Source organism: Hemiscyllium ocellatum, chromosome 18 (assembly GCF_020745735.1).
Source record: "Hemiscyllium ocellatum isolate sHemOce1 chromosome 18, sHemOce1.pat.X.cur, whole genome shotgun sequence".
Taxonomy (NCBI): Eukaryota; Metazoa; Chordata; class Chondrichthyes; order Orectolobiformes; family Hemiscylliidae; genus Hemiscyllium; species Hemiscyllium ocellatum.
Genome location: NC_083418.1, coordinates 55447844 through 55475688, shown reverse-complemented (window position 1 = coordinate 55475688; position 27845 = coordinate 55447844). Strand labels below are relative to the sequence as shown.

General features: G+C 39.0%; 1 protein-coding gene across 2 annotated transcripts in view; it reads left to right on the top strand.

The window, feature by feature from the left end:
• Nucleotides 1–27845, top strand: part of spon1b (spondin 1b) — a 349924-nt gene that overhangs the window by 24751 nt on the left and 297328 nt on the right. For both annotated transcript variants that reach the window (XM_060839037.1, XM_060839036.1), the window contains 2 exons: nt 2046–2168; nt 20214–20362. In XM_060839037.1, the coding sequence (XP_060695020.1) occupies nt 2046–2168; nt 20214–20362 (272 nt within the window). The remainder of the gene's footprint in view (nt 1–2045; nt 2169–20213; nt 20363–27845) is intronic.

The window sequence follows — 27845 nt, the reverse complement described above, 5'->3', positions numbered from 1 at the left end:
TGGAGATACCAGAGTAAGAACCAAAGAGAGAGTCAGGAGTAGACCATTTTGCCTCTGCAGGCTGCTCTGCCATTTTAGCACAACCAGGGCTAATCTTCTGCCTCCCCTCGACATTCATACCTGCTTTCCATACCACTTGATTTACTGAGAAATTAAAAATCTATCTATGAAATTTATTATCCATTAACTATCCATTCATTATTTACAAGAATAGAACATGCACCGTCATCTAGTGTTGAGAATTTGAAAAATTTGCGATATCCTGCACAATGATATTTCTCATCATCCGATTCCTAAATAATAGGCCCTGAGGTTTTATTCCCAGGTTCTGCATTCCACAGTCAAGGGAACAACATCCGAAATCTTTGCTGTCAAGCTCATTTAGAATTTTACTTGTTTCATTGAGACCAACTCTCATTATTCTGAACTCCACAGAGTACACACCTTATTTATTTAGCGTCTCATCAGAGAAAAACCTCTCACCTCAGGAACCAATCTAGTGAATGGATGCCTGCTAGCTCCCTATTCCACAACATTCTAATTAAAGCCGAGCATCGAATGAAATGTTTTCCAGTTATCTGGCTTTCTGTTTACAGAACATTAAATGTAGCCCACTTCAAACTTTGGTGAAATACTTGGGCAAGGTGCTTTCAGTTGATGCTTCATAAGCAAGGAACATAAGTGCATTGGGTAAGAGTTCTTGCAAAAAACCAATATTGGCACGATGAGCAAAAATGTCTCCTTCTGTGCTGTACAGTGTTAGACATTTTAGTGTCAATCTACTAGCTGAATACAAGTTAGGTATAAATGTCTATTCGTGATATTTGTGGATGTACCATTAACATATTCAGGTGAATTTCCTCATTCTCTGTTACAGATGTCTAATTAACTCAACTATCCATATAGAACTCTTTGAGGAAGTAGCAAAAAGAACAGTCAGGGGTATTGTTGCCTGGATTATCAAAGGGCCTTTGGCAGGGCTTTGACAGAGATTAGAATATGAGGACTCGGGCAACCAATAGTTGAACAGATAGCAAATAACAGGATAACAGAGATTGGAGCTCAGAGGTAGTTATTCAAATTGGAAAAAGATGAAAAGTAGTATTCAATCAGAATCAGTGCTGACACCAATTATTCATGATTCCCAGCAGTGGAATTAAATAAATCAGGTGATTCTAAACTTCAAAGGGGTATTTTAGCTGGCACAGAGGAAGAATGCAATCTGTTACAAGAAGGCATTAGAAAACTCGCAGACTGGGTAACTCAATAGTAAACAAAGTTCAACGAGGTGATGCAGTATGGTAGGAAACTCAGTGTCCATACCCACACTTCAGAAAATTATAAACCAAATGTGCTGGAAGAGAAAAAGGCTTGAGGGATATAGGTGAAAAGCAGCATCAGTGATCCAAAAAGCATTAACTTGAATATTACCATTAAACTAATGAATAATTCATCTCCTGTAATTTCTTGACAACAAATAATTTACCTGCGATTTTCTTTATCATCTGAAATTCTAGGAATCTTGTAATGTTCATTGATTAAGTTCATTTCAGTTCTTCTTTTCACCTACTGCTGTAAGTTAAGAATATAGGTCAACAACTCAACATTGACCTGATGGGACTTCTCTTTTATTGACATGTGGGATGTGGGTGTTGCTGGCTGGCTCGCTTTTATTGCCTGTCCCTAGCTCCTCTTGAGAAGAAGGCGATGTACTGTTTTCTTGATTCTCTTTAAATTCCAGCTTGGCTTGGGCTGCTTGATTCCACGCTCCGTCGAATGTGCCCTTGATGTCAAGGACTATCATTCTCACCTCACCTCTGGAATTCAGCTCCTTTAAACATGTTTGAGCCAAAACTGAAATGAGAACAGGAGCTGAGTGACCCTGGTGGAACCCAAACTAGATGTCACTGGGTAGATCATTGCTGAGTGGGCGCTGCTTGATAACACTGTTGATGGCACATTCCAACAATTTTTTAAAAATTGTGATATTCTATTTCTGATCCAGTTAGCTCTGCATAAGTAAACATTTTTCCTTTCCTTTTCAGAACTGGGTGAAGAATACGCGACAGAAAAACCTATTCAAGACTGTTGTGCTTGTGGAACAGCAAAATATAGGTTAACATTCTATGGAAATTGGTCAGAGAAGACCCATCCAAAAGACTATCCAAGTAAGGCTTGCGTCTTTCTTTCAGTAAGCTTTCTTTCTTATATTGAATATCATCTAAATCACAGCTTTAATAGACTGTGAACTTGTCTTAAGGATTACACTTTAATCAATTTAAGAAGAGTCCATCCATATTCAAATAACCCTCATATATTTAAAACTTTTATTGTGATATTACAGGAAGCTAGCATAGGAAGAATTAAAATGAAACCCGAGAGAAAATGCCATTTTTGAATAAATGCTTTCGTCAGCTCTTGTAACTGTGTTAGAAAGAAATAAGATGCAAAGAACTAAAAGCTGATTTTTCAAGCAATGTAATACACAGGATGTATAGCACAGACAAAGGTTAGTCAGTCCAGCTGGTTTGTGTTGGTGCCTACCCTCAATGTGATCATCCTCCACTCCTCCTTCCCTCATGTAGGTGCCAAGTTTCTATTGTAATACAATTATGAACATCTGTCTTAACTACTCCATGAGGTGACAAATTCCATGTTCTCATCACTCTCTGGATAAACAAACAATGTGCAACCATTGCTTGTAGATGTAAGTGATACCCTGGGAAAAGCCATAACAGTGATGTTCATACGTACGCCCAGTTACTACAGCTGCTAGCACCTTTAGCACAACTGTCTGGTTGCCTATTGGTGAAGAGGGCTAATTGTTAAAGAGGTAGCTCATTGTAATGATCAAGCATCCGCATTCAAAGATTGTGGGATACTATATTGGGAACCATGCTTTCGCCAGGAGTACTATTGAGAGTATAATTGGTCTTCTGAAACAAGTTTCTGATGCCTGGACAGATCTGCTGGTGTCCTGTTTGTAAGTGCTAGATTGAAAGCTCTTTGTTGCCATTTGATGGTCGCTGCACAACCTGTCACTGCCAAGAAAAGAACTGGCAGATTGAGGATATGTTGCGTCTTCATATGGGGAATGCAATACTGTCTCATTTTAGTACCATATAGACCCAGACTGTTAATGACAGTGGTTTAAAAATCATCCCTCATCAGGAGCTGATTAACTCTACTGGTTAGTTTGTCTAAAACAGTTAATCATATTCTAAGTTTTGAAACTGACGTTTATTTCTGCAACTTGAGCATCGTCTGCTTTATTTCATCCTATCAGCATACCCTTCCATTCATTCTTTCCCTCATGAAAGTGCCAAGCTTCAATTTTAATACATTTATGACAATTTGCCTCAACTATTCCATGAGGTGACAAGCTCCACATTCACATCAACCCTCTGGGTAAAGAAAGGTGTGTAGCTGCTACTTGTCGATCTTGAGGGGGTGTAGGAGATAAAATGATTGTAATTTTCACAGATGCACAAGGTACCACAGCTGCTGGCACCTCTAGTACAACTGTCTGTTTGTCTACTGGAAAAGAGGGATACTTATTTCTATTTGTTTATTGCAAACCCACAATAAACTAATTGCCAGCCATATTTTCAACATTATATTCATGTGGCACATGGGGTCCATCTAACTCTTACAGATGAGGTACATATACAACATCCTTTTCCTTTCTAAAAGAAAGTTTAACTAGTTACAATAACAAGTGAGCCAATGAGTTTTTGTAACATGTAGGTCATTTACTGATATATTCAGATCTTGCAATGGAGGTAACATTGTCTTGAGATGCTATTATTGCCCACAGTCATTTTTATTATTGTTCTTGTTTATGCTATCAGATTTTGCTTCTTTTATAGAATGCAGATGCTATTCCAGAATTTACTTACTCTGATACACAATAGCCAGATTTGTTCCAGGCTAATTACTTATTGATACCCAAGTTGTTTCAAGTAATTCAAATTTTCTTTGCATACACCATTATGTTTCAACTTATTTTGAAGCTTCTACTTTTATTCACCGGAATCTTCTAACTATTAAAATGTTAACCTTCTACTGGTCCAGTATATTTTCTTCTTTATAAAAAGATCTTCTATCTATATAGTCTTTTTGTTTCCTTTCCATTTTAGTTTCTTTAAACCCAGGGCCTCGCCCTCATTTTCCTTCAATAGTTGCTTTGTTTTCTGTATGTCCAGCTTGAGGTCTTTCACTCGAGCATTATTACTGACATGTACTTCTGAAAGGGCTGGTTCTTGAACGCCAATGTTGTTTCCAGGTCAAGGCGATGTTTCTATATGTGCTTCTGCTGAGCCTGATCTGTTTTATGCAGAAATTTTTTCAGATTTTCCTGTGAAACAGCAAACTTTCATTAGATTGGTGATGCGGAGAGTTTTGTTCTTCCTGCTTCATTTCTTTCTCTTTCATTCTTATTCATCTTTGTGAACTGACCAGAACTGCTCCCTAAAAATGTCTTCATCTCAAAGATAGTAATCTCCAGTTTGGATTTATTCTGAGATAGTTGTTGCGACTTTTACTCTTGAACTTTCATCTTTATCTCCACAATGAAGAAATGAAATTTTAGATCTACCAATTCAGAATAAAAACTTTTGGACATAGGAGCAAAGTAGGCTGCTCACCTCATTGAGTCTGTTCTGCAAATCTGTGACATCATGGCTAATCTTAAAATTCTTAACTCCGCTTTCTTCCTTAGCTCCATAACCCTTGAATCCCTATTGAATCAATCCATCTCTGTGAAATATTCCATCTTTTTTCCATACTTAATTCTGTAAGCTTTTTTTCAAGTCTGCTGTAGCTTTTGTTGTGTCATTTATGTTTGTCTGACTGATGAATTGTGACTGATGCAACACCATGACATTCTCATATATCTGTAATTGCTGATTTAGAAATATCTACAATATCGAACTTTTGCAATGTCCAGGTGGATTGATTGATTGGACTGGCATTGCAGCACTGTTGACATTGCATGTGGTACTGGTGGACTGTTATACGCTGATAGTTTTCCTTCGTTGGGTTTGTCATGGCTTCCCACTATTTTGTAATTTTTAGAATTTGGAAGGGTAGCACTTGCCTCTGTCCCAATATGAGCCAAGAAAAAAGTTTTCTGAGAACAGATTTTGCAATCTTACAGATGCCTCAGATGGTGTGATGACATTGATGTTCTTCATAAGATTGACAGTGTGAAAATTCGTACATCACTCGTTGTCTCATCGTGTACATAACCTGATTCTGGTTTTGTCAATCATTTCATGCATATGCCTCTGGCAGGATACCAGATGGTCTTTATTAAGATACTCCTTATGCGTGGTTTATTTATATCAGCTCTTTGGAGCTACATCAGACCTTTTTCCAATGCACTGCCTCTGTCACATACCTTTCAAAATTGCTTGAAGGGGGACATTTCTTTGCTTCATGCAGAAGGCCATGTCTTCCATGTGTCTTATTATTGTTGAGCATTTTAGTGATCATGCCAACCAATAATCTGCAAGGATTGCTTTATGCTATGTCCATGCTCCAGTAGTTCTTCAACGCTATAAGTTTTTGGTCTGTGTAGCAAATCTTTTTGGAATGCATCCACAGGAAAGGATTAGATTACTTACAGTGTGGAAACAGGCCCTTCGGCCCAACAAGTCCACACCGACCCGCCAAAGCGCAACCCACCCATACCCCTACATTTACCCCTTACCTAACACTACGGGCAATTTAGCATGGCCAATTCACCTGACCCACACATCTTTGGACTGTGGGAGGAAACCGGAGCACCCGGAGGAAACCCACGCAGACACGGGGAGAACGTGCAAACTCCACACAGTCAATCGCCTGAGTCGGGAATTGAACCCGGGTCTCAGGCGCTGTGAGACAGCAGTGCTAACCACTGTGCCACCGTGCTGCCCACCAACTTTATGGGCCAACTCATAACTCATTTACCAACTCAGCAATAGTGTTTGTTGATTCCATGTTTGAAAATCTCAATGAGCCTTTGTCTTTATATCGACGAACAAATTGACTTCTGGATTATGTTGGCTTCTGCGTAAATGATCATAAATTGTATGAATACATGAGTATGATGAATTCAGAACTTTAGTTTGAATCGCTCTTCTAATCTGGCCCATATCATTTTGGGGACTTTTAGTTCTTCAGCTGTTAATCTTTAAGTCTGTTCCCAACTCCTCAGCAAATCTTAGGTTGTTTTTCAAAATCAAATAATTCCACCTAAGTCTAGAAATCAGAGCTCAGAATATGTTTGAAAAGTTTTAAATTCCATGAGGATAAAAGTAGAGAATTTTGTGGACATTCTGACACGATGCCACTTCACTTTTCTTTGTTTGCTAAAGGGCTTTTGCCTGAAACATCGATTTTTCCTGCTTCTTGGATGTTGCCTGACCTGCTGTGCTTTTCCAGTACCACTCCAATCTTGACTCTAATCTCCAGTATCTGCAGTACCCACTTTTGCCAAGTGTTTACCCTGATGACTTGCTTTTTCTCAAATGAGTTAAATTGGCTTCTTGACAGGGATTTGTCACCTTACCAGGAGCTGTCTTTTAACTACTCTCCAAAGTAGTCAAAAACGAAGACATTCGGTGTTCTCACATATATTACACCATGATTTAAAACTGTTGACCATATATTTTAACTTGCTTATTGACTGTTCAAGTGTAATAAGGATGGCTTATGTGGCAGAGTGGTAGAGTACCTACCTCTGAACCAAGAGATATGCGTTCAACTCCCGCCTGTTCCTGAGGTGTCTGAAAAGATATATTAGGAAATATATCATAAATTGTAATAAGCCTCACCATCATGTTAGTTGCAATGATCTAACCATCAACTGCTCATCAGGGATTAATTCACTCTGAGTTGTTTTATTAAAACAGTAAAACACATTATAAGTTACATAACAGCAACCAACTAATTTCTGTCTGTGTGGTTTGTAGACCCACAGCAGATTAACTACTGACCAGTGTTGCAGCATTATATACATGCTCCATATGCATGGAGTCATTGAAGATGAACTTTCTTCGAAGGAAGATACTCATATAGTATGAATAGCATGCTGAATCACTTGAGGGTCAATAGATAATGGATGCCTGAGAGGTGCGTGAATCCCTGATGTGAGATGATTCCTATAAAGATCTGGAGGTTTGTTTGACCATGTATTGTACAGCGTATACACTGAGAATGCATGCAACACATTGGTTACAACATGCAGTAAGTGCCAGAAATATATCGGAAGCCAGGAAGCAAATGTGAAAGGAAATTAAATGAACTGCACAAATTTGATCTATATACAAAGCAAAAACCCAAGAGTAATTAGTTTCTGTCTGTATGTTGCTTAACCTATTAGCTTTTTATAAAATGGATTACCATCCAAGTTTGAATATTTACATTCCATTATTTTCATAAAATATAAATTATGATGTTTTGTGTCCATTGCCCTAAAGCAGACTGGCAAGCGGTGACTATTTGTCTTGCAAATGACAGAAACCAAACCAACTACTGCTAAGAAAATGATTTCTCACTGTTGAGATTGTACTTCTCTTTGATTCTCTTTGTTTCTTTTTGTCCAGTTCCTGTACAAATGCCCAGAAGTGATTGACTCTCTGATACTTTGGTTGAAATGCATCAAAAGGATTTAGCTCATTGGCTCCCCAAATCACTGGAGGTTAGGTGTTGATAACTCCAGCAAGATGTGTTCTGAGAGTGTCATTGCCTCAATTTCCAACTTCCAATTCCAATTCTTTCAAATGGTTTGTCCAGCTCTTTACCATTAGGAAGGTTAATACCCTGCATTGCCTGATTGGATGCCTGTTGATTGATTGTCATTCAAAATCTTCCCTCACTCCCACTAAACTAAAACACAATAAACAAATTTCTTCAAAGAAAATTTGGAAAAAATATACTTTTATTTGTCTTGTGCTTTTACTGGGGAGATTCTGGGGTTGGAGCCTAGAAATCCCTTTGCAGGTGAAGGCTTGAGGCTTGACTCTGCATCCAGTTTGCTTTCCCAGTCCTACTGTGATTGGTCTGGGTTCAGTCCACACAACAAAGAAAGGTGCTGTGTGAATGGGGTTGACTTGTTGTAATGTGGCTTGTTAATCTGACCAGGCACTGATCTCCTACTAGAATTGCCTAACTACAGCCAATGCCCCAAAAGACCATTCCACCTCAGTCCTTCCCATATAATTCTTTCTTCAAGTTCCAACGGCGCTTTACTTGCTGTTGGTGTCTGACATCCTGATTCCTGGGAGTTCTGTACACTACCACTGTCTTATGCTCTACTTTATTGGACTTGTTTACATGCACGTGCACGCACACATTGTCCCAGGAGTGGCTCCTCCAGCAAGTTAAGACTCAATAAATCCCAACCTTGGCAGCAATGTTCATTGCAATGGGATTCACCCTCAAAAGCCTCAGAATGAATACAATTCACTAGGCTATTTGAAGACCTTAATTTATTTTATTATGAGCTTTGTTAGCAAAGTATCATTGCCTGTTCTTAGTTGCCGTGAGAAGGAAATAGTATCGCTTCTTTAACTAATGATACTAGTTTGAGACAACTGAGTGGATCCTCTGCCATTTCAGAGGTAGCACAGAATTAGCCGTGTTGAAGTGGAACTGGAGTCACATATAGAGTGAGCCCATGTAAAGACAAGAGATTTCTTTCCCAAAAATAAATTATTGAACCATTTTAGGTTTTCATGGTAATCTGACATCTTCTTACTGATCCCAGCTTATTTTCACATGTTTGGTCTGACTGAATTCAAATTGCCACGTGATTGGCAATTGGATTACCGGTTTGATAATTTAAATGCCAGTATACGTTTTCTTGTAACTGTGGGTTTATTTTATAGTGGGGTATTACAGTGCAAAAGTTCATTTTTGTCCCTGAAGACTGCATCATCTCTTACAATAACAATTCCACTAGCTCCATCCCCCTTGCCATTTCTCCCTAACTCTGCAATTTGTTTTATCTTCAGGACCTTATCAAATTCCATTTTGGGAGTTGCTAACTAATTCACCCATACACTCAGTTAGTGCATTCTGATCAAAACCACTTGTGGCATTTAAAAAAACGTTTTCTCATTGTAATGAGTTCTTTTGCCAATCAATTTAATTCACTGTCCTCTGGTTCTTGACATTTCCATCAATGGGGACAATTTCTTCCTACCTACTCTGTCCAGCACTTCACGATTTTGACCACTTTTATCAAGATACCTCTCAATATTTTCTTCCCTAAGAAGAGCAGTGCTAACCTCTCTATCCTGGTAAGTGAAGACTGCCATCCCTATAGCTGTTTTTGTAAAAACCTTGATGCACCAACTCCAAAGCTGTCATATCCTTTCTGTAGAGTAGTGACAAGAACTGGTCATGTTGAATGTGAAGCAGTGTTTTATAAAGCCTAGTTATAACTTTCTTGCTTTTGTCTCTATTTACAAAGTCCTGAATTCATCATGCCTTTTTAACTACCTTTTCAATCTACCCTGTGATCTGCAATGATTTGGATTCATATATTCCCAGGTCATTCTCTTTCTGCATCTTTTTAGAATTACATCCTGTATTTTATATTGATATTCCAGTCAAAATATATCAATTTTGATTTTTCTGCATTAAGTTTCCCTTGCAAAGCTTATTGGGGCTTCATGTTAAAACTTAAGCCTGAGTTTCCCCAAAATGGGTAATCTCTCTGTTGTAGCCAAAACCCCTGAGAATCAGAAGACTTAGCCCTACCTGCATCGTTTCTGATTTATGCAGGGATAAGTCTGTCTTGTCCCCATTTAAAACATGCCTGTGTGGTCTGGAAACTGGATTGTGCACAGCAGACAAGATTGGAGAATTGGGAATTTATTTTTAGTGAGCCAAGATATCCCTTTTGGCAAGATGATCCATGACCATTGTCCCCAAGCAGCTTAGGCCGGGTTCCAGTGCCCTTTGATGGGGATTTAGGGGCCAGGTGCCCTTAGGGGATTTTGCTGGGTAACCTCTGTCAAATTCAGTAAGAATGTGCCAAGAAAATGCATAAACCCATTGGATCTATCACAACTGTCGAAGAACCTAGAACAACAAATTTTTGTTTTCGTAAGAATTTCAGTATGTTTTTTTTCTTCTTATTGGTGAGTGTGTTTTTAAATAATGGCATCATCAATAGATGCATCATTTTATATCACCATGGCTGCTAAGCTTCAGGAGAAAGCTTTTCACACAGATGGTGGTTCATATTTGGAATGAACTTCCAGAGGAAGTGGTAAATGCAAGTGCAGTTACAATGTGGAAAAGACATTTGGACAGGTACTTGAAGTGGAAAGGTTTAGAGGGATATAGAGCAAATGGATGTAGGTTTGCTCGCTGAGCTGGAAGGTTCATTTCCAGACATTTCATCACCATACTAGGTAACATCTTCAGTGGGCCTCCAGGCGAAGCACTGCTGATGTTTCCTGCTGTCTATTTATATGTTTGAGTTTCTTTGGGTTGGTGATGCCATTTCCTGTGGTGATGTCATTTCTTGTTCTTTTTCTCAGGGGATGGTAGATGGGGTCTAACTTGTTGTGTTTGTTGATAGAGTTCCAGTTGGAATGCCATGCTTCCAAGAATTGTCGTGCATGTCTCTGGCTTGTCCTAGGATGGATGTATTGTCCCAGTCGAAGTGATGTCCTTCCTTCCCTGTTTGTAAGGATATTAGTGAGAGAGGGTCATGTCGTTTTGTGGCTAGTTGATGTTCATGTATCCTGGTGGCTAGTTTTCTGCCTGTTTGTCCAATGTAGTGTTTATTACAGTTCTTGCATGGTATTTTGTAAATGACATGAGTTTTTCTTGTTGTCTTATAGGGTCTTTTAAGTTCATTAGCTGCAAATGCAGGTAAATGGGACTAATTTGGTTTGGGAGACCTTGTCACCATGAATGAGTTGGACGGGGGGTTATGTTTCCGTCCTGTATGACTATGACACCCACTATGGATACTGGTTGTGTTGCTTCGAGAAGAAGAATTGGTGTCCCAGGTTGGGGAAGCAGGTTGCCATGATTATTTGTTAAGTTGGGATTGGGGCCACAAGGAGCCAGGGTGACGTGTTCAGGATCATAGCATGATATGAGGATTCCTGAGTGGTGGTTAGAGGGACGTAAGAATTACGAGGAGCCATGGGGTGGATAGAGAGGCATAGGATGGCATAGGGAGTCATGAGATTTGAATAGATGTGGCATGGGGAATTTGTGAATGCAAACGGATGTGAGGGATGATGATTGGAATGATGTTTTTGAATTCATTTTTAAAAATTTAAATGGTGATATAGTGCAGTGCACTGAGCTCAGCTTTATGCCCTGCCCTCATCTGCAATCGTCAGCCTCTAATCTCACTCAGAATTCATTTGGCCCACCAACTACAAAACCCAACACCCTGGAATGGAACTCTGACTTGCTGGCTAATTTGTCTCAGAATAGATTTGGGGAGCTCGGAAATATCCCATCTCAGTGCGAAAATTAGTGTCTTAGAAGATTAAGGGGGCATCTAATAGAAACTTACAAGATATTACATGGCTTGGAAAGGGTGGACGCTAGGAAATTGTTTCCGTTAGGTGAGGAGACGAGGACCCGTGGACACAGCCTTAGAATTAGTGGGGGTAAATTCAGAACAGAAATGCTGAAACATTTCTTCAGCCAGAGAGTGGTGAGCCTGTGGAATTCATTGCCGCAGAGTGCAGTGGAGGCCGGGATGCTAAATGTCTTCCAAGGCAGAGATTGATAAATTCTTGATGTCACAAGGAATTAAGGGGGGGAAAATGCGGGTAAGTGGAGTTGAAATGCCCATCAGCCATGATTGAATGGCGGAGTGGACTCGATGGGCCGAATGGCCTTACTTCCACTCCTATGTCTTATGGCCTTCTGGTTCTAATTGTCAAACTGAGAAAATACATAATACCACACTGTCAAAGTCCATCAGGGAAGCCAAAGTTCTTATGATATCTTTAGATTAATGCTGATCTAATAACTGTTGTATCCAGAGTGAGTATTATTGAACTGTATAGTGATTGGAATGAGGGTGAGGTGGATCTCATTGAGTATGAGATTTTTGGTTGGGGCTGTTAACCTGTGCCAGTCAGGGAGCCCTGGCTCACCAATATAAATGGGAGATTCAGAGAATCTCCTCAACCCTCAGGACTAGCTTTGAGCTGGCTGGTCAGAGTCATGTACTGTGCACATGTAAATGAAGGATGATTTGGTGACAGAGTATCAGCCTCTGTGCATTATTTCAGACTGGAAAACCCAAAATTAGTATTTGCCAAATATTTTGATTTTACCTTTTGTATAGGTAAAGATGATATAGTATTCTTTCTGAACTACACTAAGAATGTCAGCCAGGACTTCATGAAATGGCCTATGTGGTTGTTGTCATTTGAGAATGACACAGTTAATATGTTAACTTATCATTCTATGTTTCCCTGATAGTGATCAGCTGCCTGCCTACATTAATTAGGAATGACTCCCAGGCTATTTGAGTTAATTGCTTTTTCTACGCACACTCTAATTAACAGTTTAACTAATTATTGCTAGAAAAACAGAAAACAAATATGCAAGATCACAGCTTAAAAATAGCTGAAAATTCTTTAAACCTACAACATCAGCATAATCTGCGCAATAATTCAAAATAGGACCCTGTATCAGAACTCTCCTCTTTAACCTTGAAACACTGACACACATGATAAGCATTCCTAGCACCCCTTAATTTAATCTATTCTCAAAGCCCAGATTTCTGAACTAAAAATCCAGAATAAATAAAGTTCAAATTCTATTGTATTCCATTTGAATGCAGTTTAATTGATAAATATATATATTTAAAACATTCATGAATCAGAAAGGTGATATTGAAAAGTGTGAGCATAAAGCTATTGTATTTTCTCTGGATGCATATTTGATCAACTTTGCTAATAGTGCAAAACATAAGGAAAAGGAGGAAATTTGAAACTTGGCAAATTGGATTCACAACCAACTGAGTGGCATGAAGCAGAGTGTAATGGTTGAGGGGTGTTTTTCCAACTGGAAGTCTATGTCCAGTGGAGTCCCACAGGGGTCAGTGTTGGCAATCTTGCTGTTTGTGGTTTAGGTAAATGATTTCGGAGGGTTGGTCAGTAAGAGGAAAGTAAGGACTGCAGATGCTGAAGATCAGAGTTGAGAGCGTGGTGCTGGAAAAGCACAGCAGGTCGAGCAGCATCCGAGGAACAGGAGATTCTCCTGACGAAGGGTTTATGCCCTAAGCGTCGATTCTCTTGCTCTTCAGATGCTGCCTGACCTGCAGTGTTTTTCCAGCACCAAACTCTTGGGTTGGTCAGTAAGTTTGCGCATGATGCAAAAATTGGTGGAGTGGTAAGCAGTGAGGATGGTACCCTTAGACCATAAGAGGATATAGATGGGCAGGTCAGATGGGCTGATCAGTGTCAATTAGAATTCAATCCATATAAATCCTCTGCCCAATTGTGATCATGTGCGTCAAATATAACCACCTACCTACTCCAACCCTATTTTCTAGCACAGGCCCATAAGCTTGTATGCCTTGGCATTGGAGGTGCACTTAAATATAATGATGCAGGGCAACATGGCATGGCAGTATACGATGAATGGTAGAAACCTGGAAAGCACCAACGATCAGAGGGACCTTAGAGTGCATGTCCAATGTCACTTGAGGTACCAGTACAGGTGGATAAACTGATTAAGAAAGCATATGGAATTCTTGTATCTTTTAGTTAAGGCATAGAGCTTAGGAGCAGGGAGGTTATGCTGAAATTATATAAATTGTTGATTAAGGCACAGCTCTATGAGCAGTCTGAAATCCATATTATAGGAGGGATGTGATTGCACTGCAGAGGTGCAGAGGAGATTTACCAGGATGTTGCCCAGGCTGGAGAGTTTTGGTTAGAGTGATTGGACAAATGGGGATGTTACGCTTAGAGCAGAGGTGATGACAAAGGGACGTGATTGAGATGTACAAAAGTAAAAGAAGCGTAAATAGACAGGAGGAAACATTTCCTCTCAATGGTGGGATCATTGATCAGGTGACATCGATTTAAGGTAAGGGACAGGAGGTTTAGAGGGGATGTAAGGAAATTTTATTCTTCAACCACACAGTCATGGGAAACTGGAACTCTGTACCATTAAGGGCAGAAACCTTCATTATATTTAAGAAGCATTTAGATGTGCACTTACAATGTCAAGGCATACAAGGTGGAAAATGGGGTTGGAGTAGTTAGATGGTTGTATTTGCAGATAGTCATGAATGGGCTGATGAGCCTTTTTCCGTGGTGTAGCTTCCTATAATTCTGTGATTCTGACTAAGGAAGTGACCAGTCAACATCTCTACCCTACTCTGCTCTTTAATAAAATTATAGTTGATTTTGGCCACAACTCCACTTTCCTGCCTGTCCCCAGAACTCTGTTTCATTGTCTGAAAAAAAATCAGTTTGGCTCAGCCTTCAATATATTTAATAACCCAACCTCCACTGTTCATTGGGTTGGTGGGAATTCTAAAGATTGCTGATTCTCTGATCAAACAAACTTTTCCTCATCTCCATCTTAAATGGAGACCCTTTATCCTGAAATTGCTCCCCTGTAGTTAAAGTGTCCCCCACAAAGGAAAGCATTCTCTCAGCATCTACCCTATTAGGGAGCCTCGGTATTCTTCCCAGATATTTCAAAAAGGCTACCTCTCATCCTACTAAACGACAATGAATATGGCTTTAATCTGCTCAACTATTTCTAATATGACAATCCCCTTACCCCAGGAATCAACCTAGTGAATCATCTTCCCACGAACTGCTTCCAATGCAATTATGTCCTTCCTTAAGTAAGGAGACCAAAGTTTTTGCAGCACTCCATGTGTAGTCTTGTCAATCCCCTCTATGGTTTTAATGACATTTATTTATTTTTATACTCTATCCCCTTTGTAATAAATACAAACATTTAGTTTGCTTTTTCTATTCATTTGCTATATATACTTGCATGCTAACATTTTGTGATTCATTTTGTGCAAGGACATCCAAATTCTCTTGACATGTTGCATTCTCTAGTCTCTCTCCATTTACATAAAGTTATGCTTTTCTTGACACCAAATACGTTCAAGCATTTTTGTAATTCTACTTAAGCTATTCATTTCCTTTGCAGGCTATCTGTATCTTTGTGAAATCTTGTTTTCCTGTTTTTTTTAACCATCAACAAATTTGGTAATAATATAGTCTGTCCCTTCATTGAAGTTATCAATTTACATTCCAAACAGTTTGAGGCTTATTACTTCCCACTGAGGCACCCCAGTAATTACTGTTTTCCCTCCTGAAAATGACTCATTTATCATGATGTTTCTGTGAGTCAATCTTCTACTCATTAATTACTGCCAAACCCAAGACATCCTTTCTTGTACAGTAACTTTTCATATAGTACTTTAACAAATGCCTTTTGGAAATCCTAATACAGTACAATTACTAATTCCTCTTTATCTGCTTTGCTGGTTAGATCCTCAAATTTTGTCAGCATTGTCAAATGTGATTTCCCTTTCACAAAACCATGTTGACTCTGCCCGAATAAGTTTTATTTTCTAAACATTCTGCTAATACTTCCTTAAAAATGAATCCTCGCATGTTACTAATGACAAATTTCTTGAATAGGGCATTATATTTCCAGGAGTTATAGAAACAAAGTATAGAATGGTTACAGTGTAAAAGGATGCCACTTTATGTCTCGTTTCTTCACAAGCTCTCTGTGAGAAGCACTTACTTGGTCTCACTTCCTCAAGCTTGCTCTGTAGGCCCGAATCAATTTTTCTTCCTAAATATTCATCCAATTCTGCTTTGAAAGCCTAATAGAAGCTTCCAATACATTCTCAAGTAGCACATTTCAAATTCTAGCCATTGCATGAAAAGAATTTCCTTCACGCACAATTTGTTCTTTTGCCATTCATGTTAAATCAGAGCTCTCTAAGCATTAAATGTGGAGTTTCTGAACATGCTTCTCTGTAGGCTGAATCCACTTACTGTGGATATTACTATTGATGTTGCAATGAACAGGAATAAGGAAAGATTGATGTGGAATTTATAAGTGGCAGAATAATTGAATGTTTAAATTCAACAATAATAATAATTAATTGAAATTATTCTTTTCACAGTAGTAAGTACAGAAAGTGTTGGAGAAACTCAATACACCTGCCAGCATCTGTGCAGAGAGATAAACAGAGTTAATGGTTTGAGTTCTATTCTTTGGAATTGTAGGATGCTGGAGAAGTGATGTATTCTTATGTTGTTCATGCCGGGGGAGGTGGTGAGGCAAGAAAAAGGTGACCAGACCAAGGCAAAGGCAGTCTTGATGGTCATAGAGTAGTAATTCAAATGAAGAAAAGGTGCAAATGGTAAGTGGTAAAAACAGGAAATATGTCAAGCAATGCTTAAGACTATAAGAACCTATAATTGCAGAACTAGGCCATTCAAGCCTATCAAGTCTGCATTCAATGAGATCATGGCTGATCTGATCATCCTCAACTCCACTTTCCTGCCTTCTCTCCTTGATTCCTTTATTGAATTAAAATCTGTATATCTCAGCCTTGAATATACTTAACAACGCAAACTCTACAGCCTGATGTGGTAAAGAATTCCACTGATTCACTACCCACTGAAAGAAAACATTCACGTTCACCTCTGTCTTAAATGGGCAATCCCTTTGGTTCTAGACCCTGTTACAGGGAAAACAACTTGTCAGCATCTACCTTGTCAAGATCCTGAAGAATCTCACTTACTTCAACAAGGTCACCTCTCATTCTTCTAAACTGCAATGAGTGCAGACCCAACTTACGCAACCTTGCTTCATTAGACAATCCCTCCAAATCAGGGGCCAACATGTGTGGACTTTCCCTGGACTACCTGCAAAGCTAGGAAATCTTTCCTTGGATAAGGGAACCAAAAGTGTTCTCAATGTTTCAGCAGTGGTCTGATTAATACCTTGTATAGTTTTAGGAAGACTTTCCTATATTTTATACTCCATTCCTTTTGAAATAAAGGTCATTCCATTCCCTTCATCTGCCAAACTTGAATGCCAGCTTTTAGTGACTCATGAACAAGGAACCTGAAATCTTTGTCCTGAATTTTCCTGCAGTCTTACTGCATTTGAATAATAATTAGCTCATCTATTCTTCCTGCCCAAAATGAATAATTTCACCTTTCCTCATATTATATTCAAAACTCATGGGACACTGGGAAGTTGGAGGGGAGAGAAGGATTGAAGATGTGCTGAGGACAGAGGAGGGCTTGCAAACAAAATGGAAGACAGTGTTCATGGTCTGACATTGTTAAACTCAATGGTGACTCCTGAAGGATGTATGTGCTCACGCGGAAAATGAAGAATTGCTTCTCTAACTTGTATTGGGCTGTGCTGGAACATTGCAGCATGCCGAGAGCTGAAATGTAGCACGAAAGAAAGATGATATGGCAAGTGACTCAATGGTCAGTGTCATTCCTGAGGATAAAGGGTAGTGCATTGCAGAATGGTTATCTAGTTTGCATGTGGTCTTGCCATATTGTTCGCAATGAGTGCAGTAGATCAGATTGAATGAGGTATGAGTAAACTACAGCTCACCGAGAAGGTGTGTTTGGGGCGTTTGGACAATTAGAAATGAGGAGGTTAATTGGCAAGTGTTACACCACCTGTGAGTACGTGGAAAAGTTCCAAAGGAGGTGGAGGAGTTTTGTGAAGGGGTGTTAGAAATAGAGATGATTTGGGGTGTCGTTGAGCAAAAGACCCTTGCTGAATTCTGACGGGGAGGAGAAGGAAAGATATGCTTTGTGGTGCAATCCTACTAGAGATGATGAAAATTGCAAATGATAATCCATGAAAATGAAGGCTGGGGGTGTGGTGGAAACTCAGGATGTGAGGAGCCCCATCATTATTCTCAGAGGGGAAAAGGTGAGGGCAGATGTTCAGGAAAATGGCCGAGAATCCAATTATCTATGATTAGGAGGAATCCTCAGCTGGGGAAGAAGAAAGACATGCCAGAAGTGCCCATGTGAAAGACGATATCATTGAAATGGATACGATGGGGAATGTTAAAACTGTGAACATAGAATGAAGGCTTTACAGGAAATGGGTGTGAGGAAATGTCATTGAGGTAACTGGGAATCAGTGGAATAATATTGGACAGCTTACCTCCAGAAATGCAAACAGGCAAATCAAGGAGGGGAGGAGCCAGAAATGGACCAAATGAAGATGAGAAAAGGATGAAAATTAGAAGCAAAATTGATTAAATTTTCCAATCCAGATGAGAACAGTTAGCAACTTTGATGTCATTACCAATGTTCTGTCATTTTCCCGAACCCCGTCAGTTCTGCAAAACAGTCTTGAAACGTTAACTCTGTTTCTATCTCCACAGATACTGCCAGATTTACTGAGCTTTTCCAGCACTTTTTGTTTTTATTTCATATCTCTTGCATCAGCAGCATTTTGCTTTTATTTGTTTCACAGTACCTCCCTCATGTTCCTTGCTGGTACCTTCAATGTTACCTTTACAGAAAGACTAAATAGATATGGTCTATATTCCCCTAAGAATGTTGAAGAATGAAGGATGGTCTCATCTAAACACATAATGCTTTGAAGAAACCTGACATTGTAAATGGTGAGAAGGCATCTTTTTCTGACTGGAAAATCTAGAACCTGAGGTCAAATTCTCAGAATAAGGCTCATTTAAGCTTGAGATCAAGAGAAACTTGCTCAATATAAGTGCTCTGAATCTTTGAAATTCTGTTCCCATAGGGATATAGATACTTAGTAGTTTGAGCATATTCAAGAAATTGGGGTTGACTAGATTTTCTGGTATAGGACAAGTAGCAGTTTATGAATAATTTGGAAAGGTGGTGAGGTCAAAGATCAGCCATGATCTTATTGAATGACAAGGCAGGTTCAAGAACTCAAACTCCGGCTTCGGTTTACTTTGCTCACGTTTAAACCATTTTGCAAATGTATGCTTTTCATATTTGGATGATCTGTAAAGTCTGGACATGACTGGCAAGCAGCTTGGATGAGCAGCATCTTTCTAAATTGCCCTTACACTGGCCACATAAAGAGCAGTGGAACCTTGATCATCCAAGATACATCACTGGCGGGTGCTCAATCACTGTAGATTAATCCTCACACTGAATACACAGTGCATTAAAATGTCCAACACTTCATTCTTCAAAGAAACATACAAAGCATTTTATAAAATATTAGAAATAAGTCTCCCTACAGCATTACATCTGTTTCTCATTGTTCTATCCAAAGGTTGAAGCACAGTCATTTGTATCTAGGTATTAATTATATGCCTGGTGAATTTGCAGCCTGCCTGCTTGAGGGGTTGTTTGATTAGAAAGACAAATGGAACATTGTCCTTGATACTTAAGGTTGTGACTCATTAACTAGAATAATGAAGAAGCTGCAGTGCAGAAACAGACCTTTCAGCCCAACTTCATCTTTACTGTTGCTTATGCTCTGCTGAGCATATTTCAGCTCACCCTAACAAGAAAATCAAATACTCCTTTCTCCCTCATGCATTCATTTAACTGTACTGAGTTCCATTTTCATCATTCTCTACAATGAAGTTTTCCTGGATTCTTTGTTGGATTGATTAGGGCCTATTTTATATTTCTGTCCCCTGATTTTGGGCATCTTCACAAATAGGGGAATCTTACCCACACTTAGATCCTTTGAAGTCAAATTAGGTCATATCTTAGTTTTTTCTAAGAAAAAAATATTCAAGGCTATTTAATCATTCTGGTAGCTGTAACCTCTTGGTTTTAATGTGAATCTGAGTGATGTTAGGCACGAAAGATTTTCAGATCCATCCAACTAGTTTCTCTCAAACCCTCAAAGCCATCTAAAGCCATGCAGTTTCCTGGGAATAAAGGAAAAGCAGATCAGAATATTAGACCCACAGCAGGGTTCCAAACTCAGGTCATATATACAAATATTTGCTACACTTTCTCCAGTGCCTCTAAGTTTTTCAGAATATGGTTTCACTGGAATTGAGTAACATGGAGTCTTTAATGTAACTTATTTATTTGTTTAACCTGTCTTGAGCAGATTGCAGTGGAGTGATGTATCTGTGAAATAGTTAAAGCTTATCTGCATGAGTGTTTACAAACTGTGTCCTGAAACATTGAATATATTTTTCCCTCTTTGTTTCATGATACGTCAAGAATTTGCAACACACTGGTCTGCCATCATTGGAGCATCTCATTCCAAGTCTTACAGGCTCTGGGAGTATGGGGGATTTGCCAGCAATGGAGTAAAACAAGTTGCTGAGTGGGGCTCTCCTGTGAAAATGGAAGAGGAAATCCGGCAGCAGGTAAGTCAAAGAGGGGACCAGGCTTACAATGTGCTCAGGCCTCTCACCATAAGTCTGCCTGAATTGCTCAACTGTTAGTGAAGGGAACACCTGAAGCGGTTCTAAATGTTTGAGCCACTGATTTTATTAATACAACCATTCTGTAGCTTCAGCCACGCTCTGCCATGTATTTGCAGTTGGAATAGTAGAATACTAGAAGGATGGGAACATACACATTGTAACGCCTTTACTCCCTAGGATCTGCTTTACCTAGAAAGGTTCTGAAGACATGAAGTAAAAGCAGCCTTTACATGACCACACTGAGTATTTCTCAATCATAGTGAGTGACATCACCTAAAGGCTTATCATTCCAGTTCTGTGAGTGAGAAACTTAGAGATTAAACCTTCCATGGAGTTAACCTGCTGTATCTGTTCATTCCTGGTAAGAGACATGGAGTGTGATACTTAATTCTAATCATTTTGGAAAGGGATTCCAAAACTTGCAATCTTCAGAATTTAAGCAAAATGCAGAAGTGTGGAAATTGTCAGCAGAAATGAACGAATTTTGAACACAGTTGGAAATGTGACAACACATCACTGGTTGCTTTCCAGATTCAGCTGCAACATACAACACTTTAAAAAGCTGAACCTGGAAAGCCAGCTTTGACAAATATTTACAGATGTACACTGGATGACTTCATACAGCACTCCTGTGTCTGTTTGTTTTGATTGGCATGAGAATATTGTTACCATTGCAACAGTGAACAGACAGAGATAATCAGTCACTAACACTGCCAGTACCACTAACAGTTCTTAGGATCTCTGGTAAAAGCCTGTGGTGGAATGGAAAATTCCAACCAGCTTTTGTCATATCATTGATTTTTTTTTTACATAAAATTAGTCATAGAGTAAACTGATAGATTCAAGCTACAAGCCTTTTTGATTTTAGTTCATACCTGTTTTTCAAGATAAGTGGAATGCAGCACCTGAAAACAAGATGGAAACAGATTCAATAACAACTTTTAGGAAGAATTTGGATACACACACTTGTAGGATATACAGGGAAAACATTGGAGTAGGGCTAATTGAATAGTCCTTCAAAGTACAGTCAGAGTGAACTGAATGGCCTCTAGCTCTGCTACAACATTTTCAAAGGCTCTCATGACTGATGCACAGGTTCATTTATTCATGGGATGTGTGCATCACTCGCTAGCCTAACATTTATTGCCAGTCCATTCCTATCATAATGAAGCGGGATATCCTGAGGATGTGCAATGTGCTACTAAATGAAAATTGCTTTCTAAGCCAATCCAAAGAGTTTTTGACCTTTTTTAAGTGTTCTCTGCATAGTGTAAACTCCTGGGTTAACTGTGTGGAGCTTGACATAACTTACTGTTATTTCATCCAACTGTTTGAAACTGAAATGATTGCCAGAGGAACCTGAAAAACTCATACATCTAGTGGCTTAGTAAGAAATCTAAAATAGACTTCAAGAGTAGAGTGTGTATGGCAGACTTTCTGACACTTATTTCCTGTGCAATGAATTGAAATCCTGGGGTTATTGAATGTCAGCATCTTCAGTCTGTGTAATTTGCAATTGTAGTCTTTAGCATTAAGGATAATTCTACTCTGAAATCCCAGGTAATCCTCCTACACTTGATTAAATTGAGCCATGAGTCAGACGTTTTCTTGCCTGTGACTCGGGTGAAATTGAATTTTTGTTAAACAGTGGGTTTTGTTTCTGTGTTATTTAAAAAAAGAAAATTGAACTTCGAAGATTCTCAAGTGTGATAGAATATGCCCTGACTTCAGCATTATCAGAGTGCTTTGCCTAAACCTTGTGATCTTTTGTTACTTGAGTTATGCTTTCATTGAACCAGGTATTCTGGGACAGCTCTGTGCCTTGAGTGGTTTAGCGACTTTGACAAGTTAAGCATCTGGATATGTTGTGATTTGACCTGCTCTGGTCTCAAACATGATTGAATTTTAGATTGAAGTAGTTGATTTACTAACTGATCTAGTCTGTGTCCTTTTGACTAGTGCACCATTCAACTTTCCCAGACTACTCTCTTTACCTAGACTTGTTTTAAATCTCATCTGATTAACTGAGTAAAACAAAACTGTGGATAATGGAGATCTGAGAGAAAAACAGAAATTGCTGGAGAAACTCAGCAAGTCTGGCAGCTTCTGGAGAGAAAATGGTGTTAACATTTTGAGAACAGTGACTCTTTGTTGGAACTAATAAAGAGTCACTGGATTCGAAATGTTGTTTCCATTATCCCTCTACAAATGGTGCTAGATCTGTTGGGTTTTGCCAGCAAGTTTTGACTAACTGAGTTAAGGTTCAATGCTGGTCTGTCACTTCACCCTTTCACTAACAACAAATGATATTTATAAGCCACTTTGTTTCTGGTGAATCATTCAAAATCTGACAGCAAGCCATACAAGAGGATATTGAAAGCTTGGTCATAGAAAGAGGTCTTGAGAAGCATCTTAAAGCTGCAGAGAAATATGAGAAGGATGGCGAGGGCTAGGTGTGGCCACAAATGGTAGGAGAAGGAAGTAAAGAATGGAGAAGAGGTCAAAAATGGAAGAAAGATACATATCTTTAACTCTTAATCAACTGTTGTAGAGGAAAGGTTAGGCCATGAGTTGCAACAACTAACCATCCATGCAACCAATAACAGAATATTTTCTTGCTGGTTAGGCCAGTTGTCAGTAAACTTCTGAACTCATTGCTGTCCTAGCAACAATTATCATCTCATAATAATCATTTATCAGGATTGATTAACTCTATGGCTTAGCTTTTTTTAAAAACAGTCACAAGCACTTTGCAAGTTATGAAGCAGACATTGTATAAAACTGAATGATAACTGTGTGTACAGCTCGCAGACCGACATCAGACTAACTGTTAGGTGCAACATTGTACACATTCAACAAATGGATTTCTTTAAAGATTAACTTTCTTAAAGGTAACGTACATACACAATGGATGTGATTACCTTATCAACTGGCATCATATCAAGGCAAGCTTATTGGCACAGGTAGAAAAACTGGAAAGTTACTTCCGTTGCTTTTGCTTCCCAGTTCCCATGTAGTTCAGATATTTTGTGCTAGAAACTTCCATTGATTTGTGAGAAATACAAAGTAGGTGGTTCACTGCTACAGGAAAGGTAGCTAGTTTTATTTAAATTTAAACTGAGTTTTTGACTGCAGAGAACAGGCAGGTCTCTCTCTCTCTTTCTCTGTCTCTGTCTCTGTCTCTCTCTGTCTCTCTCTGTCTCTCTCTCTCTCTCTCTCTCTCTCTTTTTGTCTGTCTGTCTGTCCATTTGTCTCTCCTTCTCTGGTATCTTATTTCCAGCTACAAACTGCTCAGTCACCTGCAAGCAAAAATGTCTCTACCATTGATAACATCACTAGTCCACAAATCAATCAATCTCTTATCGCTGACAAGAGCTGCATCAGTGCACACCCTGAACTTCAGATCATCTACAACCTGAACTTCTTCAATTACTGCTCATTCAAATAGCCATGGCAGATATTGTAAACAACTATCACGTTACTTGCTTTCCAAACTGCAGGCAATCTTTCAAACATTGGTTTTTCAAACAAATTAAAGGAGAGCTGCACAGTGGTTAGCACTACTGCCTCAGAGTGCAGGGACCCAAGGTCGATTCCAGAAGGGTGACTGCATGGAATTTGCATGTTCTCCCCGTATCTCCAGGTGCTCTGGTTCTCTCCTATAGACCAAAGATGTGCAGGTTAGGTGAACTGGCCATGCTAAATTGTTCCAAATGTCCAGGAATGTGTGTGTTAGTCATGGCAAATACCGGGTAGGATAGGGGAGCTGGTCTGGGTGGGATACTCTTTTGAGGGTCAGTGCAGCCATGATGGGCCACATGGCTCTGTTTGTACTGTAAGGAGTCTATGATTCTTTCTCATTTCGGTCCACAGTCTGACAAAGTATCAGGTTAAAATTAATAGAACAGATTTAATATAAGATTGATCTCATCGCCATAAGATTATTTCAAGATCTCTGAAACTTATTGGCAGGTTCACATTGACAGTCATGATCATGATTCAAGAAGACTATCACCCTCTAGGGTAATTAGTAAAGGGCAATAAACACTGAATTTAGCCAAAGGTGCTGGCATCCCATTAACAACCAAATTAGTAAATCTTTTATCGAGGATGGATAACTAATATTAGGATTAGAGATTTTTTCAATGAAAAGTCTTAATATATTTGAAACATACCAAATTTTGAGGGCTTCACAGAGTAGAAGCTGAGAGATAGTTTTCCCTTAACTAGGGGTACTGTGAGGTTGTGGACTGAGATGAGGAGAAATGTCTTCACTCGAAAGATTGTGAGTAGTTGGAATTCTCTGCCCAAGACAGCTGTGAAGCCTCACTCTATTAGAATATTCTAAGCAGAGATTAATGGACTTTTGGGCACAAAAGGTATTGGGATAAGTTGAGAAGTTGGAGTTAGTCAAGAGTAGCCATGATCATACTGAAAAGTGGAACAGGTTTGAGAGGCTGTTGGATTTTGTGACTGTTTCATTTCTGTAGAAACCTCCTTCAGAGTTTGATTTACCCGATCTATAGTGTTTGTTGAGAATTGTTGATGGCGAAATAAAAGATTGCAAAGGTTTGCAAAACCACTTCATGCATTAAACTCATACCTTGATTGTTGTTTAGCTGATATTGATCTGAGTGAAACATTTGCAAAACGGTGCAAACTTCATCAAAAAATCTATATCAAGTAAAAGTCAAGTACAGAATCCATTTTCCTAATATCTCATCCATCAAACTTACAAGTTCTTCAAATAATTGGAGTGAGATCCGTTGGTTTGGCGTTATATATAATGCTCCTTAAATCCTATTTGTCATTTGAAAATGTCAGAATAAGTTGAGAAGGCTGGTTGTTCATCATAAAAAGGGATCCTTAATTTTCTTAATAGAAGAATCATAGGTCGTAATCTTATGTCCTCCCTCATGGTGAATTTGGTGCTCTTGAGGTAAATTTAATCAAGTGGTTGGGGGCACCACCACCTTTATGCCTCCACCCTCATTGAGTTGATGGTGGGAAGGCCCATGGGTGACTTTTCCACTCAACTGCCAATTGAGGCCTTTAACTGTGAATTAATGGTCTCTTCAGGGCCTCACTCTATGGCTACTTATATTAGCTCAACAGAGGAAGGGAGTTTGCCTTTAAGGAACCACAACAAACAAATCTTGGTCCGTCTGTTCAAAGGAATTCAGTACCTGATCAAAGGAAATGGAATCAGGTAGGGTTGGGGGTCCACTGAGAGCAAAGCAACTGCTCTTGTTTCTGACCCATCTCCCACCTTGCCCTGATCCCCATGACAACCCCTTCCACTCACTCACTGTGCCTGGGTCCCTTCTCAATTTGAGACCTGACGTGACACCAGTGTCAGCTGCCATCTCCCCAGAAGTACTGCTGAGAAAGAGGGGCTGTTATTGTAAATATTTTATTTATTAGGCCTTATTTGGAATATTGTGTCTAATTCTGATTTTAGAGAGGGTACAAGTGATATGGAGAAGGTGCAGGATAATAATAACAAACAATATTTTTTATTCAGCAAGTTACGATCTGGAATGTGCTGCCAGAAAAAGTCATGGAAACAGACTTAACAGTAACTTTCAAAGGAAATTAGAAAATTTTGAAAGGGAAAAGTTTAGCTATGGATATTTATTAGATAGTGCTTTCAACGAGCCATTACGATTAGAACAGTCTGTATGACCACTTCCTTTTCCATCACTTTGTGGGTGAGAAATTGAAAGTATGGCACATATAAAGCTTCGAGCATGCCCCTGAATCATTGCAATAATGAAAAGAGTACCAATGCAACCTTGTTCTTTTAGCTGACCAAAATCGAATTAAATTTAATATCAGTCATTCACATTAGAACTGTGCATGTCATAGTGAAGAGATGTCCTTTGTCAATGTTGTCAGTGTTCAAATGGGAGGAGAAATTGAACCAAGGGGAACAGAGGGTCAGCATTGCCTTATTTTTTGTTCTGGGATCTTATTCAGACTAGTTCTGTTTTTGTTATAGGCATCTCGTGGAAGTGAATTTGTGTACTCAATCCAATTGCTAATGGGCATGCATCATATAATTTAGTTTGGTCTAATTGGATGTTTCACACAGAGTAGATACTGTGGGGAATAGAAACAGGTTATACTTCTACAAGCAGTAGACAATCTGCTGAGGTTTAATGTTCAGGCAAAATAGAGAGAAATTTCCTATAGGGAATGTGCTGTAGGACCACTTTTTGCAAATGGATGCCCTGAATTGGGAAGTGCTCTATTTGTCAGAAATGATACATTCCTCTTTTTGATGAGCCCACATACAAAATAAACAAAGTCAGGTTTTGAAGAAAGGTCACTGGATCTGAAATGTTTACTCTGATTTCTCTTTGTGGATGCTGCCAGACCTACTGAGATTTTCCAGAAATTTCTGTTTTTATTTCAGCCTTTTTGATTGAATTGGAGTGGATGGTTACTTAAACAAGTCTGTGAAATTGTTCGTTGTTGGCCAAGTAGCACAATAATAGATTATCTGCTCTGTCCCATACCTGCTTTTTGAAACAGCCATCTAAATATTTTCAAGCCAATCCATAGCCCTGAGAATTGTTTTTGAAATTTCCTTACCATAACCTTAAGCTTCTCATTAATGTTTTCTTAGAATACTTATGGGTAATTTGTTATTTAACTCGAACTTACTACATTGTTTTTCTCAAAAAGAAATTCTCAGATCAAAGTTATGTAGTTAATGAACTACTCTGCATGAATTCTATTTGCTTCATTAAACTTTGTTAGCCTGGTGACTTATTTTCCATCAGCACTTAGCTTCTACAAGCAGGAGGGATGTTCTATGCAATTTCACATCATTTATAAACATCAGGGATATCAATGTAATTAGCTCTTAAAGTTTGTTCTTAATAATTTGGATTTTTAACTTAAATATTCTTTCAGGAAGAGTAGACACTGCAGTTTCTTTTCCACAGGAAGATAATATTGAATCATCAAATTACACCTTGATCTTTTCCCTGGCTCCTCTTTTTATTCCAGCTCTCTTAATACTCATCTGACTTCTTGCTGTAGTTTCTCAAACCAATTCATGAATTTCTTACTGAAATATTTGCCATCCTTACTTGCACTAAGTCCCATTCCCCTTCTGAGGTAAATCCAGGTTTAATGAATCAAGCACAACGGACCTACATAATTAAACAGAAACATTACAGCTGCCTTTGACTTCTTTGATCTCTTCCTTCATATTTCTGTTCCAACACCACTAATTTCTGCAACTCTCCTCTGAAATATTCTCTCCCATGTCACAGTTAAATGCATTCTCAGCTTCCCAACTGCCTAGCCTATGCATCTCCATTTGTCAAGATATGTGTCAAACAGCTAAACCATTCCAACACTTCCATGTATGATGACATTTTGTTCTGAGTAAACCTTTCCCCTGTACCAT